The 15932-nt window shown below is 41.2% G+C and overlaps 1 protein-coding gene across 2 annotated transcripts in view; it reads left to right on the top strand.

Moving 5' to 3' along the window:
• The window catches only part of EGF (epidermal growth factor), a 104144-nt gene extending 92990 nt beyond the window's left edge, over nt 1-11154 (top strand). For both annotated transcript variants that reach the window (XM_090036693.1, XM_090036692.1), the window contains 3 exons: nt 1339-1441; nt 5891-5993; nt 8229-11154. In XM_090036693.1, coding sequence (XP_089892819.1) covers nt 1339-1441; nt 5891-5993; nt 8229-8452 — 430 coding nt within the window. In that variant the 3' untranslated portion in view covers nt 8453-11154. The remainder of the gene's footprint in view (nt 1-1338; nt 1442-5890; nt 5994-8228) is intronic.
• The last annotated feature ends 4778 nt before the right edge of the window (nt 11155-15932 follow it).

Here is a 15932-nt window from a genome sequence, read left to right as displayed (position 1 = left end):
GTTATACAATTTGCATATGGGTAGCTCTGAATATCTTAATGAAGGGAAAAATGCCAAAATTGTAAGCAACCAAATTTTTCTATCTTAACGGTTCCTTTCCATTTCCTTATCAGAGTTTTTATTCCTTTTGTAAGCATAGAATCATAGAAAATTAGGGTTGGAAGGGACCATAGGAGGTGATGCAGTCCAACCTCCTGCTCAGAGCAGGACCATCTCTAACTAGATCATCCAAGCCAGGGCTTTGTCTAGCTAGATCTTAAAAACCTCCAAGGTTCTACAACCTCTCTGGGTAACCAGTTCCAGTGTTTTACTACCCTCCCAGTAAGAGAGGCTTTTCTAATATATAACTTAAACTTCCCTTCTGCAACTTGAGACAATTTCTCCTTGTTCTGTCATCTGCCACCACTGAGAACAGTCTAGCTCCATTCTCTTTGAAAGCCCCCTTCAGGTCGTTGAAGGCTGCTATCAAATCCCCGCCTCAGCTGTCTCTTCTCCAGGTTAAATAAGCCCAGTTCCCTCAGCCTCTCCTCACAAGTCATGTGCCCCAGCCCCTGAACCATTTTCACTGCCCTCTGCTGGACTCTCTCCAATTTGTCTACATCCTTTCTGTAGCAGATGCCCAAAAGTGGACATAGTTTTTCAGATGTGGCTTCACCAAATAGAGGGAAATAATTATCTACCTCGATCTGCTGGCAGTGTTCCTACTAATACAGCCCAGTATGCCATTAGCCTTCTTCCCAACAAGGACACACTGTTGCCTCATATTCAGCTTATTATCCACCTTAACCCCCAGGTCCTTTCTTGCAGACCTCCTGCTTAGCCAGTCAGTCGCCAGGCTGTTCCGGTGCATGAGATTGTTTCATCCTAAGTGCAGGACTTTACAATTTTCCTTATTGAACCTCATGAGATTTCATTTGGCCCAGTCCTCAAATTTGTTGAGGTCACTCTGAATCCTAGCCCTACCCTCCAGAGTATCTAGACCCCTGAGCTAGGTGCCATCTGCAAACTGGCTGAGAGTGCACTTCATCCCATCTTCCAGGTTGTTGATGAGACCCAGAAACAGCACACTATCCATGCTGCATTGGTACAAAACATTTACCTCTGTACTCCCTGTTGTCAGTACATTCTACTGTTATAAACTCCATTTTTATTTAACCATGAATTTGAAATTAGCAATAATGTATAAATTGATCTGTTTGTCAGAAAACAAAATATATCCCTTCATTGGCAAACATTTGCAAAACATTACCCTTCACCAATGGAATAAAGCATAAAAGAAAAGCTACATCTGTTTTTTCCAACAGCAGTTAATTTGTCTGAGCTTTTCTTCTCTTGCAGAAGTCAGAAGTTCTATAAGAAGAATCTCTATGCAGAAGCGATAAGAGATGCCAGCAGCAGTGCTCACAGTGAGAACGTGACACCTACCAGCAACAAGCCTCGGGTAACTACATTAATATGGACTGGAGAGGGAAGTAAGAAGGATCAAAGGACATTAGGGATCCACTTGAGATTATCCATCAAATAATTCACATCTTAAATATATTAAATGACTGCTAGAGTCATCAAGTGCTTTGCTGTGAACCCTAGTTCATCTTACCTCATTGTTATCCCTCTAAGTTCACAGCTGCCTGAATGTATTGCAACCATTAGCCAGTGTTATTGTTAGCTTTGAACACAACAGTTGGGGCACTGTGTTCTAAATTAAGGAAATGGCAATGGGATGACATGGCATATCACTGAGATATTTTCACAGGAAACTATGCCCTCCCTTTACAGGGTTTCTTGGAAGCCAAGCATTCTGCATGCTATGTGAGATGTTGAATTTTATTTTGGCATTTGATGCCACTAAATGCCTTTGTATCAGAAGCAGCCTCAGAAAGAATAATAATCAATATATTATATGGTGACTTTGGTGGAGACGGAGAGAAAATATAATACATGCTTCTAATCCTTTTGTCCTAACACAGGATACAAATTCTCCCTGTGGTCCATCTCTGTTGACATCTCTGGGGTTGAATTCACATCTGAGAAAAACTTTGGCCCCATAAAAACACCATTTTATAGGTCTGATTAGCCTGTTTATAATGTTTGTTTTAAACTATTGCCCCAAATCTGTAAGTCCAGAGAGATTTCAGTTTCTTCATAGACTGATATATCTGTGAAGGGATGAAGCATTTTAAAGAGCATGTAATGTGTATATCCTGAACTGTGGCTCAGAATATTTTTAATCAATGCCAGAATGATATTTTACAAGTGGACTGGCTCAAAGGTCTGGCTGTATTTTTAACTGGGTGGTCATAGAAACATGCAATCAAATATATGCAAAGAGTATTAAATAGACTTGCCTAGAGTTGTGGTATGAAATAGTTCCTTAGTTGATGAGAACTCCTGCTCCTGTGGACCTTTTATTACCAACATTTCAGCTGCCAAGCCAGTCAGCACTTTGTTCCGGCAGGTATCAGATAACAAATATGATGAACCTTAGCCATGCCAGCATTTGTTCATGGGGGAGAAGAAAAATAGAGTTTGCAAAGTATCTAGTGCTTGGGAAATCAGAAACATTTGTTGGAACTGAGAACAGCATGGTGGCTTGAGTCTGTGCAATAGGAGGCCTACAGCTGATCAACATTGCCCTCACTAGCAGTTGTCACTGCAATTAATACCAACAGCTAATGACATTTTTATTGAGTATGGGTGTAATGAAGCAGCTAAATAGTGGACTGAGACAAAATTGAATCTGACCAACTCAGCTGTTATATACATTCTAGGGAAGAATTGCACCACTTGCATTTTTATCTTAGGGCATTGTAAAAATATATTAATATAAGTAACTCACTGCAAATGACTTGTTGCTGGCTCAGATAAGCAATCACTGATATTTTGTTGATTACTTTACAAGTACTTGATTACTTTGCATCATGCATGAAGTTTTTTCAATGGAGATGTAGTGAAGAGAATTAAATACCATGGGGTCTTCAGAAGCACTTGGGACTGGAATGGCATTATTGCCAAGAAAAGCAGTGGGCAGTAATCCATTTCCATGGTTCACTTAGAGCAGTGATTCTCAACTATAGTGCCATCACACCCTGAGATGCCTGAAGACCTTTCAAGGGTGCAGCAGGGTGCTTTACAATGTTAGGTTTGCAAACACAACTCACAAGAACCGAGAGATTTCAAATAGGGATCCCTACTAGTGGCCTTTCTGAGTTTTTTGCTACAGAAAATCAACTCTATTATTTTTCTGTAGTCAAAAAAAAAAAAAAAGAAAACTGGGAGCTGGCATTTTCTGAGGGGTACCTCAAGCCCATCCAAGGGTGCCTTAAATCTATCCAGGGGTGCCCTGAGCCTCAAAAGGCTGAGAACCATTGACTTAGAGGCTACTCCTTTATCTGTGCTTATATGATAATCAGTTTGTGTAGCTAACTAAGGGATGAACAGATGAAACATTTAGACCAAGGTAAAAGTGGGGAGAGGGAGGGATTTAAACCACGGTAGCTAATCGAAGGTAACTATTTTGTATGTCCATTCCATCCCACAATAAGTAGAAGTTAAATCAGGGCAGTTTACCTATGAATGAAATGATCACTAAATTACAGTTATTAAGCTTTCATTTATGGCAGGATAGAACAGAAACATGAAACAGCTATAATGGTTCATCTTAATAAGTGGTAAATCCTTCTGCACCCTTTTAATTCAGTAGGACTGTTTGGTGTTGCTGCACCCAGAGTGAAGTTTAGGGGATGGGATCTACACCCTTATTTCAAGGCTAACTGCAAGTTGGCTTCCATCCTTCTATCACTATTTGGTCATGTCTTACAGCTCACATAAACCTGATAAGTTTGCAGGTGTGCAAAGGGTTTAGTGTTTCCCCACCACCTCAAATCAGTTGCCATATAATCAGGGACCAAAGCTACCCCAATAATGTTTTCTTAGCATTTTGTCACCTGTGAGTTATGTATTTTTCTTATACAAGCTGGTGCTGCTTCAGGGAAGGTAGAGGATACATGGGAAGAAGAGGAGAACAAGAGGGTGAGGAACCACCTTATCTTCATTCCAGTGCTTCCCTTTAGGTGGCATCGTAGGGTTCGTGATCTGCTTGCCACTGTTATATCACTGGTTCCAGGCTTGGGAGTGGTTTGGCAAATTTCTGGATAAACCTGTCCTGGGTATTGAAGCTGCCCTGAGGCCTGTCATACAGCAATTTTTGTTTCACCTTACACAATTGCAGACATTTTGCAAGGCTGTCGTTGCATCACCTTCAGAGCTCATCATGTCTGTTATAGTTGGCTAGGCTTTTAGGCAAATGAGTCCATGCAAGTAGACCATGCACAATTCTCTCTGTCTTTCTCTCTCTCTCTCTCTCTATATATATATATATATATATATATGTGTGTGTGTGTGTGTGTGTGTGTATATCCTGATACACTTGCATAGTCTTTGCATTAACTCATCAGTTTGCCACTCAACATGATAAAATTATCAGCTCATCTCTCAGCATCCTTGTGTACCCTTCTCCCAGGCTCAGCTCTCTGATCATCTTTTCTACCCCTATCAATTTCCCCTTTCCTCTATATTTTTGTAATTTTCCCTCTTCAGTTCACTACCCCTCTTCCTTTTATGCTCTCTGAGTCTCACCACCTTATTAAGGTTACTTGGCTCTCTTGAGGCTGCCTTCCCTTTAGAGCTTTTATTCCCACAGGGTATGTTCTGAAAATTGCTTCTTTCCCAGCCCACTCTGAAAGATTTCCACCCTGTTCTGAGCTGCAGCTTGTTTGCTTTGGAGAGCTGTCTCCATGATAGTGAGCATCTGAAGTATAGCTTTCTAGAGAGAAGAGAGGTGTTACAGTCAGGTTTATAAAGATACCTAGGTAGCTAAAGATGCAGATGGGCACCTAATAGTATTTTTAAAAAGCCTATGGACATTTTTAGATGAGCTCCAGGAGGCAGGGGGGTGCTTCAGTAAGCAAGCTGCACTAATTAAAAGTGCCTGAGCATCATGTGTATCAGTGTTCCTGTGCTGAAAAAGCAACAGCAGGGCACTTTGAACTAAAGCTCATTCTACAAGCTCAAAGTGCCCCGCCTCCATTTTTCAGCACAGGGATGCTGATACATGTGATCCTGGAGGCTGCTGGAGTGCATTAATTTCTGTGCTGCAGAAGACTCCGTTAATTGGGTCTGCTCCAACGTGATGGACTTACAGTGCATCGAAGCAGCCTCCCAGCATGTGTGGAAGTGCCCTAAGTGTTTAATTCTGAAATCAATTGGAGTTAGGTGCTGGGATCATCTCTGATGGTTTCCATCTGCATTTTGGGCATGTAAATACTTAACAAAATATGGATTCAAGCCCTTCTAGGAGGGCAGAGCCTCTAGGTGGTTTTCAGGTCCAGTCTTTTCAAATCCTGAGAGGCTGAGTGAAAAAGTGGAATCTTGTGCATGGGATCAACATGCAGGGAGTATGCTGGCTAAATCTTGCATGTCAGATACAAGCATGTGCTGGCCTCACCACAGACCAGTGATCTAGTGCGCAGGGCCATGTCATTTGGCCCGCAAGGCTCCCCACAGTCCAGAAATTAGGAAGCAGGGGAGCAGCAATTGACACTGCCGCTACTCCCCTGCTGTCAAATTTCTGGACCCACAGGTAGTCTTGTGAGCTGGATATGGAACTGTGTGCCAGGGCTGGAGGTTGGGCACCACTCCTCTAGGTCATCAGCTCATTTCCTTACTTGAAAGGGGAAAGGTCACTCCAGAAGAAAGTAGGCATTTTGCTCTACCACGCGGGCTGAGTATTTTGCTACCCAGGCACAGTGGAATGGTATGCTTCACTATACATTACATCAAGAAAAATAGCAGGCTGTATTACAGGAATATTTGTGTTGTTTTTTTCTTGCAGCTCATTGCTGTGACGGCCTGTAATGGATACAAGGGAGCTAGAGCTGTTGAGTTAATTGAGTGTGAGACAGCAGAGCTAGGACCCTCCTGCATTTCAGAACCTGGTGAGTGAGATTGTTTTTCAGTCTTTGAGAGCCTCTTAAAAAATCCAGTGGATATGGAAGCAGAGTATGACCTGTTGAAAATCTAATTAAGTGAAGGACATTTACATTAGTAGTTAGACAAGGAGGAAAAGGTCATTTCTGGCTCCTAAGCAAGGCAGCTTCACATTTCTGTATCTTCATGGACAGCTTGGAGTTGTAATATAAAATATTCTGGCAAGCACAGTCTTATTTGAGGTGTAAGCACCATCTTTCTACTTGAGAGAGAGGTAAACTGTTGTTTACATTTTAAACATTTTAAAGTTTACAGGTTCAGAGGGGGTCCTTAAGTGAGATGCCTACTGCAATGTGAATATTTCTGTCAGGAGAATCACGAGGGACGCCTTTTTGAAACACTCCATTAAATCCTTAGTTTCTGGATGAAAAAGTGCATCAATTTTACCTGCAAACATACCATAAACCTTGTTCTCTTATTTTAACAAAGACCACTTTTTTGATGTCACTGATGCTCTCTCCCAGTGGTTTCAATATCACTCCTTTGGGGTCAATAACATTTTCTGTAGTGTTAGGAACACTGAACCTTTTATAGCTATATATAAAAATATAGCTATAAATACACTCTCTGACTGATTCTCCACTAGATTCAGGTGCAGCATTCATAGTTTCATAGTTAGTAGGGTCGGAAGGGACCTGAGCAGATCATCAAGTCTGACCCCTTGCCATGGCAGGAAAGAGTACTGGGGTCAAATGACCCCAGCGAGGTGATTGTCTAGCCTTGTCTTAAAGGCCCCCAGGGTAGGAGCCAGCACCACTTCGCTTGGAAGTTGGTTCCAGATCCTAATTCGAGTTGGCCTGGATGCATCTCCTTGATTGCTGCCTTAGACAAGGTGTAAAGTCCCTTACATCAATGGAGTATGAAGAATAGTTGAATTTGGCTTTTTCATGAACCTTATTGATCTAGCATAGTGGTGCTCAACCTTCAGCCCACAAGTCAAATGCATTCAACAGAACCATTGCACCTGATCTGTGGAGCTCCCCATGGGGAAGGACATTTGGTAGAGGGGGGGAGTGGTAGCCATTAATATGGTTGTCCTTCCCTTGCCAAAAGCCCAAACCCCAAACTCCGCACAGCTGGTCACAGCAGGGCCACAACCTCTCCCCTACATCTGGATTGAGGCTGGGCCTTTCCCCTGCAGGTCTGGGTTGGGGTCAAGCCATGGATTCCCTAACTGTTGACTAGGGTTGAATATTAACTGGTGACAGACAGAGAACAAGCTTCATATACTGTAGTAGTCTTCTTACTGTCCATATTTTACTCACACCTACAGCAATGATCAGGGAACCTGATGTTCGCAGCAACTATAGTTGACACTCTTAGAGCAACACAGCATGATGGCACCGACAGATTGCTACTAACAAATGTAGAATGTTTTTATAAAGATATGGCTAAATTTTCAAAGGTATTTTTAGTGCCTAGAGGTGGCTCCTTGTGGGACTTTCAAAAGTGTCTGACACCAGGCACTTCTGTGCAATTCAGTAAATACATCTGGAAAATGGGAGTGATACTTATATACTTTTTTTCTAGTGTTTTGAGAAGTTTAGATGAAGGACTGTATATATAGAGCATTCTCATTCAGTATTATAGATAGATCTAGTAGCACGGTCTACAGTTAGGGTGCCTTATACTTCCCATTATAGTACCCAGTTTTCAGAAACTTATAATGTTATAACAGACTTAGCTATGGGTCATTTTGTATACTAGGTTTTGGGCTTAGGGTGAATATTTTAAAAACATAGCTGTTTCAGAAAATGAATGAGATTTATGAAAAATATGTTGATTTGCTTCTGTTAAAGTAAAATTTTTACATTGTATCATAGAATAGATCTAATACTTTCAGTCTGGAGCAGAGATTTGAAATTTGGTAAGTAGGAGGCCTTTCAATCAGGGATGTGCCTTTTCTTATTTTGGTGGGGAAAAAACTCTCTCAAACTGTGGCTAAGAAATATGACTTTGAAAAGTCACTTTTAAAAAAAATCTCAAGAATTTCCTAATTATAGAGTGTATGGCTCTGTGGTCTTTCAGGCTCTTTTAACACTGTTTAGTTTACAATTATATATAATATTAGTAATTTTATTTTATTTTTCAAATCTTTTTTCTCAAAGTTCCTACATGTCTTCTTGCTTAGACATTTGAAAGTTATAAATGGCTTTAAAAGATAGGTTTCTTACTTTATGCAGCACATGTGCAGCCTCCAATGTATGACAAAGAAGCAGAGATGTCAGCAGAAGAGGGACGAGAGCAAGGCTGTCCACAACAGCTTTCCAGTGGAAGGGAGCCACCGCAGTCTGGTGATGCAGAAAGGAGCCCTCACCAGCTTTACTGGAACATCAGCTCCGTTCCCTTGTTGGAAAGTGAGCTTCATACCCCAGCATCATCCAGCCTCTTAATGCAGCCAGATTAAGGAATTCTTGGTCTGAGATGAAGGTGGGAAGAGTGGCTTCAGTGGGAATTGAAGCTTACAGACCACTGAAGGAACAATTTCTTTAAAACTGTGCATTAAATGAAACAAAACAAATAAGCTACCTTGCCAGGCTTTCTTCATAATCTCTGCTTGGAAGTATCAGTGGTGAATGTACCACTGCTAAAGAGTCTCTTATATTTTTAATGTCACTTTAAAGGTCAGTACTACTAATTTCAATACCTTGCAACTGAAGGGACACTCAGACTGATACTTATTCATTAGAAACAAATATCTTCTAGATGCTTTTGTTGTAATTTGGGATATTTTGTTCTCTGTTTACATACACAGAAAGTCATGAAAACAATTTTAGAACAAGGACAACCAGGATGAAAGTGCCTTTCTCTAAAGGAATATGATACAGTAGAATAAGGGTTTGTTTTTTTTTTAGTGTTGAGGGACACTATGGACCTGTTGGTCCTCTTTCCTATGCTTCTTCCTACCAGTGTAACTCTTCAAATTCAGTGGAATTACATCTGATATATATGTATGTAAGTGAGAGCAGAATGAGGCTCTGTATTTTTCAGACTGTAAGAATGTTTGTGAACATATGGTTCAAATGAGCCTCAAATACACCCAACAAAGAAGGTGCAACCTCAGCGGAGAAAGCTATTTCATTTATTAAATCTTCCTATCTACAATCTTCAAAGCCCTTCAGATCTTTAAATGTTTTGTTTCTGGAGTGAGACAAAGGGCCAAATTGTACACTCAATCCTAGCAGCAAACGTGCTGGAGTTATTCTCATTTTCCAATGGAGTCTTGACAGTAGAGTGAAGTTCATTATGGAGGGTTTGGCACATGAAAAGTACCAATTCCCATGTCCAATATATACAATTATTAAAAAAAAATTAAGATCCAGTTTGGATTAATTTCCACGTAAACATATACAAGGACTTTTTTTTAGTTGTTTGTTATTGACATCCAAGTAGTTACACTTCACTTCTTATTTACCACCTAAGTAAAACTAACATACTTACAAAGCTCTTTTCTATAGAAAGTTGATTATGGTCTCAAATTATTTCAATTCAAAATTGCTGGGATTGTTTCTAAAGTGTCTGTTGTATTACTTACAATATGAATATTCCTACTGTGAATCCTTTCTCCTTTCATGCAGGCGTCTGGGTACTGGCCATGAAAACCAATCCCCTTTTTCTGTGGTTTGCCTGTCACTGATATAGAGCCTCCTCTCTATACTCTACTTATTTGCTCATTACCAGTACTGCCTGCAGTTTCTTGGGCCCCTGGTATACACGTTCTGTGTGAGATATGATTAACCAGTTAATCACCTCTTAAATAGTAACCCAGCCACACATTCATATAATTAACAGCATGATAAAATGGGAAACAAGCCAGAAAATTATTCTGCAGAATATGTATAATAACTTTGTGGTTGATTTCCATCAGACCTTAAACTGAAGGTGTAGCAGGATCACCGCCATCCAGCCTGATGCTCACTGTATGATGGGGCTCTGGGACCAGCCCCAGTGCGGTTCCAAGGCTAAGCCCCATATTCAGCTGATCAGCAGCTCACAGACAACTGGCCTTCTGCTAGTATGTGCAGGGGTAGCCCAGGATCTTGATCCTGGTTTCCCTCCACACTGGCAGATAGTAATGGTACAACTGGCATCTGATTCCTGATCCTAAAATCACATGTCCCATGCATGTGTGGCATGACATAAGATGCAATTGTTCAGATCAGAGAATAGATCCCATTACATCATTAGGTGAAAGTGTGAAAGGTTCAATGCTTTAGTCTGGACATTGCCTGCAAATGTCCTTGTTGAGATACATCTCCAATCTTTTTTTATTATTATTCCTGCTAAGTAGGTAGGATATGCTGCCATCTACCATATTTACTTGAATCTAAGATGACCCTGAATTTAGAACAACCCCCACAATAATTAGATTCTATACATAGAAAATGTATACATTTAGTATAATTTCATTGTACAGAATTGAATTATTGGAGCGTCATCTTCCATTCATGCTTCCAACTGTTGTAGTGGGACAGGTAATGTGAGGAGGCAGGTGATATGGGGAGATCAAGCAGCTTACCTCCTACTTATCTGCCCCTACCACTTCTTCTCTCTGCTAGCCCACTTGCCGTATTGGGTCTCCTCTTCCCCCTCTGTCTCTGCTCCCCTTCCTGCCCCTCTGCCCCCAGCTTCTGCTCCCCTTTCCCCTCTCCCCCCAGAATTTAGGCCCAAACCATAAAATCATTTCAGTTTGAGTTAGGTGCCTATGTAGGAATTAGACACCTAAGAATCTTTGTAGATCTGGGCCTTAATCATGGTCTTGTTGGCCTCAATCAGACCTGCATACATGCTTGAAGTCAAACATGTACATGTGTCATTGAATCAGGATCAAAGTGTGGATCTAAGCTGTTTGGGGGATATTGAGATTTGTAGGATTAGACCATCTCTGAAACAAAAGGTGATAGATTCTTCAAATTCTATCCCAGGCTTTTTGTCTATTTTTGTTAACATGTCTAGTTTCTAATTTACTGGTTTTCACTGGAGAGTTTTTGAAAAGTAAAATTGTATATGTTTTTAGTCAAAGGTGCTGGTGATGATGAATTGAACTTGTTTATATTTCTTAAACTCACATAGATCTAAACACAAATGCTTTTAGTGCTAAAACTTTGAGGAAAATATCTATTTAAATATAATATATTTGGTTTATATGTATGTTTATAACATTTGGGATTTATAAAATAAAAAACCCTAATGTCTCCATTGTTTTTATAAGATAGAGTACAAAATGATGCCTTCAGCTCCATAGGTCCTGCTTACTGATGACTCCAAAAGGTTTATGGCTGTAAAAAGTAATGTGTATGTAAAGAATGCACAGACATCGTGGGACCTATTTGTTTTTGACTGTTTAAAGGGAAGTCCTCATTAATGGAAATCCTCCACACCTCAAGATTTGATCCCAGCCTCAGTATGTTACAAAGTAAATGTTCAGTGGGCAATTTAGGATTTTAGCTATAGAAATCTTATAAACCATGTTAGAAGCTGCATAACTAATTCCCTGTACACTGCACAGAATATTCACTCATTTCTGTGTGCCTGGTCTTGTAATATGATCTTGTTAATGTTCTTGGGGTAAGACTTGAGTCTCTGAAACCTATGCTCCAGTCAATGAAAATGACATGGCTAGACCTCTGCAGATCACTTTTGGTAACTGATTTTTAGGATTGTGCATGTAAATCCTGTTAAGGTTATGGGATTTATGCACATGGAGCATGAAAAATACGGGAATAATCTTTGATGTTATGAGGCGAAACTAACAGGTATCACGTAGAAAGAGAAAGTTAAAAATAAAATGAGGATGTTATTAAAAAGAGCCTCAAGTGAGAAAATGATAAATGAGACAGAGACTATTGGGGTTTTTTTTTTTGCGGAGAGCAGAGGTAAAATCCTGGCTGTATTAAAGTCAATGGTGCAATTCCCATCAATTTTAGTGAGACTGTGGTTTCACCTAAATGAATAAGAGGGGCTATTAACTATGGACTGTGCAGGTAGTGATGCCAATAGTTAAGGTTTCCTGACTCTTCCCATTACAAACCTCTTTTTCAGTTGTTTATAGCTTGGCCAAACTTTAAATGTTCAGTCTGGAATATTTTATGCTTGCTGTCTGCCTCAGGATGAAAATATTTCTAAAAATTTCACCAACAATGCTCCTGCAGTTTCCTAGAACGGCATGAAGGAAAAATACATAGTTTTGACCCCACTGAAAAATGTTACTGCTGTTTGCATGAGAAGCTTATCCCATGTGCTGATGCAGGCCCAAGTTTTGAGCCAAATGTTCATGTGCTTGGCAGTAAAAATCAGTAGAGTTTGGCAGCTAACCTCTCCAAAGACTCTCCAAAGGAGTGAGGATGCTCTAGCAGATGCAGGGAGCAGTTCCCTGTCATTGTCTCTCCTGGCAGTGAGGAGCCCATTTGGTATGGAAAACAATGAATTGACTGTATATCTCATGCTGTCAGTACTCAACTGCCGGACACTCAGGTAAGTAAGGAGGGAAAGAAAAAAAAAGAATCAACCAAATTCAAAGGCTGAGTAGTAAGGGAAATGGCTTAGGGAGATGGCAGCATTGGTGAGGACTAGTTTTGTGGAGCTGCAGAAGCAGGAAGAGCTGGGACATGAATACAGAGTCAGGTCAGAAGCATGGAGATGGGTTGGGAATAATATGATCTTACCTTACAGGGACATTGTAAAGGTATACTGGTAAAGTGCTGTGGTGCTATAATGGAAAAGTCCACAAGCAAATGAATAATTCTCTTATCAGAGCAGGATTTGAATACGTTGTGCTAAGTAAGATCTGGGGTCACACATTGAACAAGAAGAATTCATTGATCATTCTGTGCACTGAATGAGGCGTGGGTCCTATTAAGAAAAACAGAGGAGGTCACGTCATTTAAGTCTATGATATTTGCATATACAAATGGTTGGAATTAAGGTTGCATAGAGAAGTTTCACTTTGGGACATCATAACAACTGAGCATTTGATCTTGCAAAATTAATGTTCCTTTCAAATAATTTTTGTGTCTAGTATGACATAGAGACGGTAATTCCTTATGATACAAGAAGAGGATATTCAATTACATGTAAACTGTGAAATGAATTGCCAAAAGACATCATGAAGCCCAAGAGTTTGATAGGATTCAGAAAGTGACTCCTTTGCTATAAACTAAGAGTGCTCAAGCTCTGGCCCTCAGGCCAGATCTGGCTTGCATCTCCATGTCATCTGGCCCATGGGGCTGGATATTTGGCAGCAGAGAAATGGTAGCATTGCTCCCCTATTGCCAAATCTTTGGACCCAGAGGGATCCCCACGCCATGTGTGCTGGATCTGGAACCTGATCTCAGCATGCAAGGCAGAAAGGGGCAGTGCCAGCCCCCCCAGACCTAATCCTATCATGCAGGAGATTGAAGGGGGTGGCGCTGGACCCTAGGGCCACTCATCTAGCCCATGGGGTGAAAAGGTTGAGCACCACTGCTATAAACAATAGTCATCAGGAGAACATCCATGGTTTCCCTAGAAAAAAAATACAAATGACACAAGCTCTTATGTTTTAGGGCAGTGGATATCAACCTCTTTTGTCCCAGGACCCATTTGTAAACATCAATGGCCGGTCCTGATCCAGTGCCCCTCTCTCCTAACCCAGTGCTTCCTTCCCCCAGCCCCCACCCCAGCGTGTGGGGCAGGGGGTGGGTGCATGGGAAACTGGGAGCCCCAAGAAGCCCCTTGCAGGCTGGAGCTCTGCCAGCCTGCAAGGGAAAAGCTACGGTTTCCCATGATTTTCTCCTTTAAAGGGGAATCCATTTTTAAAGTTTCTGGATCCATTTTTAAAGTTCGTTTGTGACCCTTTCATATATTCTTGTGACCCACTTTTGGGTCATGACCCACAGGTTTAGAAACACTGCTTTAGGGCATAAAACAACCAGCTGCCAATGGGGATCAATAAAAATCTTCCCCTATGTACTTGTTATTTATGATTATCAACTGCAATTGCGCCTTTCTGGGAAGTATGATGACTTTCAGGTGTAGGATACTAGAATAAATTGATATGAATAATAGGAACCTCTGATCCAGTCTGGCAATTTGTATTTTCCTAATGCATCCTCAGTTCTAAGGCTGGCCAATTTGCAAATGACAAGTGTCATTTTATCTCTTATATTACTTCAATAGAATGGTTACAATTCACAGTTAATTTTCAGCACACCTCCTGTGTTGTCTTACTCCCTGATAGCTTGACCTCTTTCTCTCCATGTGAAAAAATTAGACAATGGCAGCCCCAAACCCAACCTGGAATGCATGTTTTTACTCAGTCTCTTCTGAGCTTTCCTACTGAGATTGCCACTAGACACCAGGGCTGAGACCAACTAATTTCACAAAGGTTATTTATTCAGCAGATTAACTTTAATCACTACTCAAGACCCAGCTGGGTTGGATTCAAACCAGTGTAAAGCCTTAGGACTTTACTACCAAGATTAGGAGCCATTAAAGATTTTTCACATCCAGGGCCACAGAATTAGTCTTTTGAAGTGACCCTTTCTCTATCTTCAGAAATCTTTGGTAGAACTTTTGCTACCATCTTCCTTTGCAGCATCTACATTAAATAAAAGCAGTTATCTTCTGTCTGCCCACTCCTCCACTGGAAGGGAGGGTTTTCAAGCTACTAGTTCTAGCTGAGAGCCAAACCATGGCATAGGAGGTGCTTCTGTAGTAAACTTAACTGACCAGAACACTGCAGCTCAGCAGACCTCTATGTTCACTGAACTCTTTTGAGTACACCTGAGTGCTAATCCTCTGCTTTTTTTCACACTTACTGTTGCCTTCCATCTGTTCTCACTCTTGGGCTAGGGACAAAAGTTACACATACACTGGCTTAAGTAATCAGAAACTGGTTTAAACCTGGAACAGAACAGAAGTTCAGTGCACATAAAGCAGTTTCAAAATGGCTGAAACTGGCTTAAGATGAACTTGGTTGAATGTAATATCAGAGTTAACTGTTTGGGTCGAACCAGTTTATGAAACTTCTGTCCCAGACCCCTTCCTGGTACAAGTTACATCCCAGCATGCTTTCTAGCCCTGGGCTGGGCTGGGTTGTCTGGTCCAGCAGAGAAGGGTTGAGGGGTTGGGGTCAGGCAGGGGCTACCACCCCAGGTAAACCACAGGTGGGGTCTGGGGCCAGGGAGGGGAATTAAACTTCCCTTCCCTTCCCCTGAGTACAGAGCTGCCCTGTCCTGCCCTGTTAAACATTTACTGCTGGCTGCGACTGTGGACTACAAATCCCAGAAGCACCTGGAAGCAGGAAGAGGAAGTAATGCGCAACCCTGCAGAGTCCTGCTGCTGTAATTCTGGACTGGAAATTCAAGAGACATTGAAGACAGCAGGAAGAGGAAGCAAACTCACATCCTATGCTGGAAATGTGCCAGAGAGCTGTGTTCTAGTGCCCCCTCAGCTTCTGGCCTGAGCCACTGCAGGCATGTGGATGCATTTCCTGAATTAAAACTGAATATCTGTCCAGTTGTTTCTCATTCTAATATCTGCAGTTTAGACTAACCTGCAAAGATTGAATTGATTCAGCCTCAGGCTTTTTGGCTGTCTGTACTTAGCCTTGAGGGCCAGGCTTCCCACTTCCTCATCAGTGGTCCGGCTGACAGCATAGTCCATGTTCCACCTTACCTATTAGTGCCTTTAATCTGGTTTCTCTGCTCTGAGCCTCCTAGATTGTTGGTGCCATATGTTTATTGTGGTGGTATCCTTCACTTTTCAGTTCTTGTAGTGGGATTCACATCACCCAAATATGTGTTATCAAAACCAATTTGAAATAATTTTAATGGAAGAATGTAGGAGAAAGTAAAATAAACCATATAAAATATTTCTCACTTTTATGTAGTTCACCAGGAGCTACT

This window comes from Crocodylus siamensis, chromosome 2, assembly GCF_052110815.1.
Source record: "Crocodylus siamensis isolate JL-2025a chromosome 2, ASM5211081v1, whole genome shotgun sequence".
NCBI classification, from domain to species: domain Eukaryota; kingdom Metazoa; phylum Chordata; order Crocodylia; family Crocodylidae; genus Crocodylus; species Crocodylus siamensis.
This window is presented reverse-complemented; position numbering and strand designations above follow the sequence as displayed.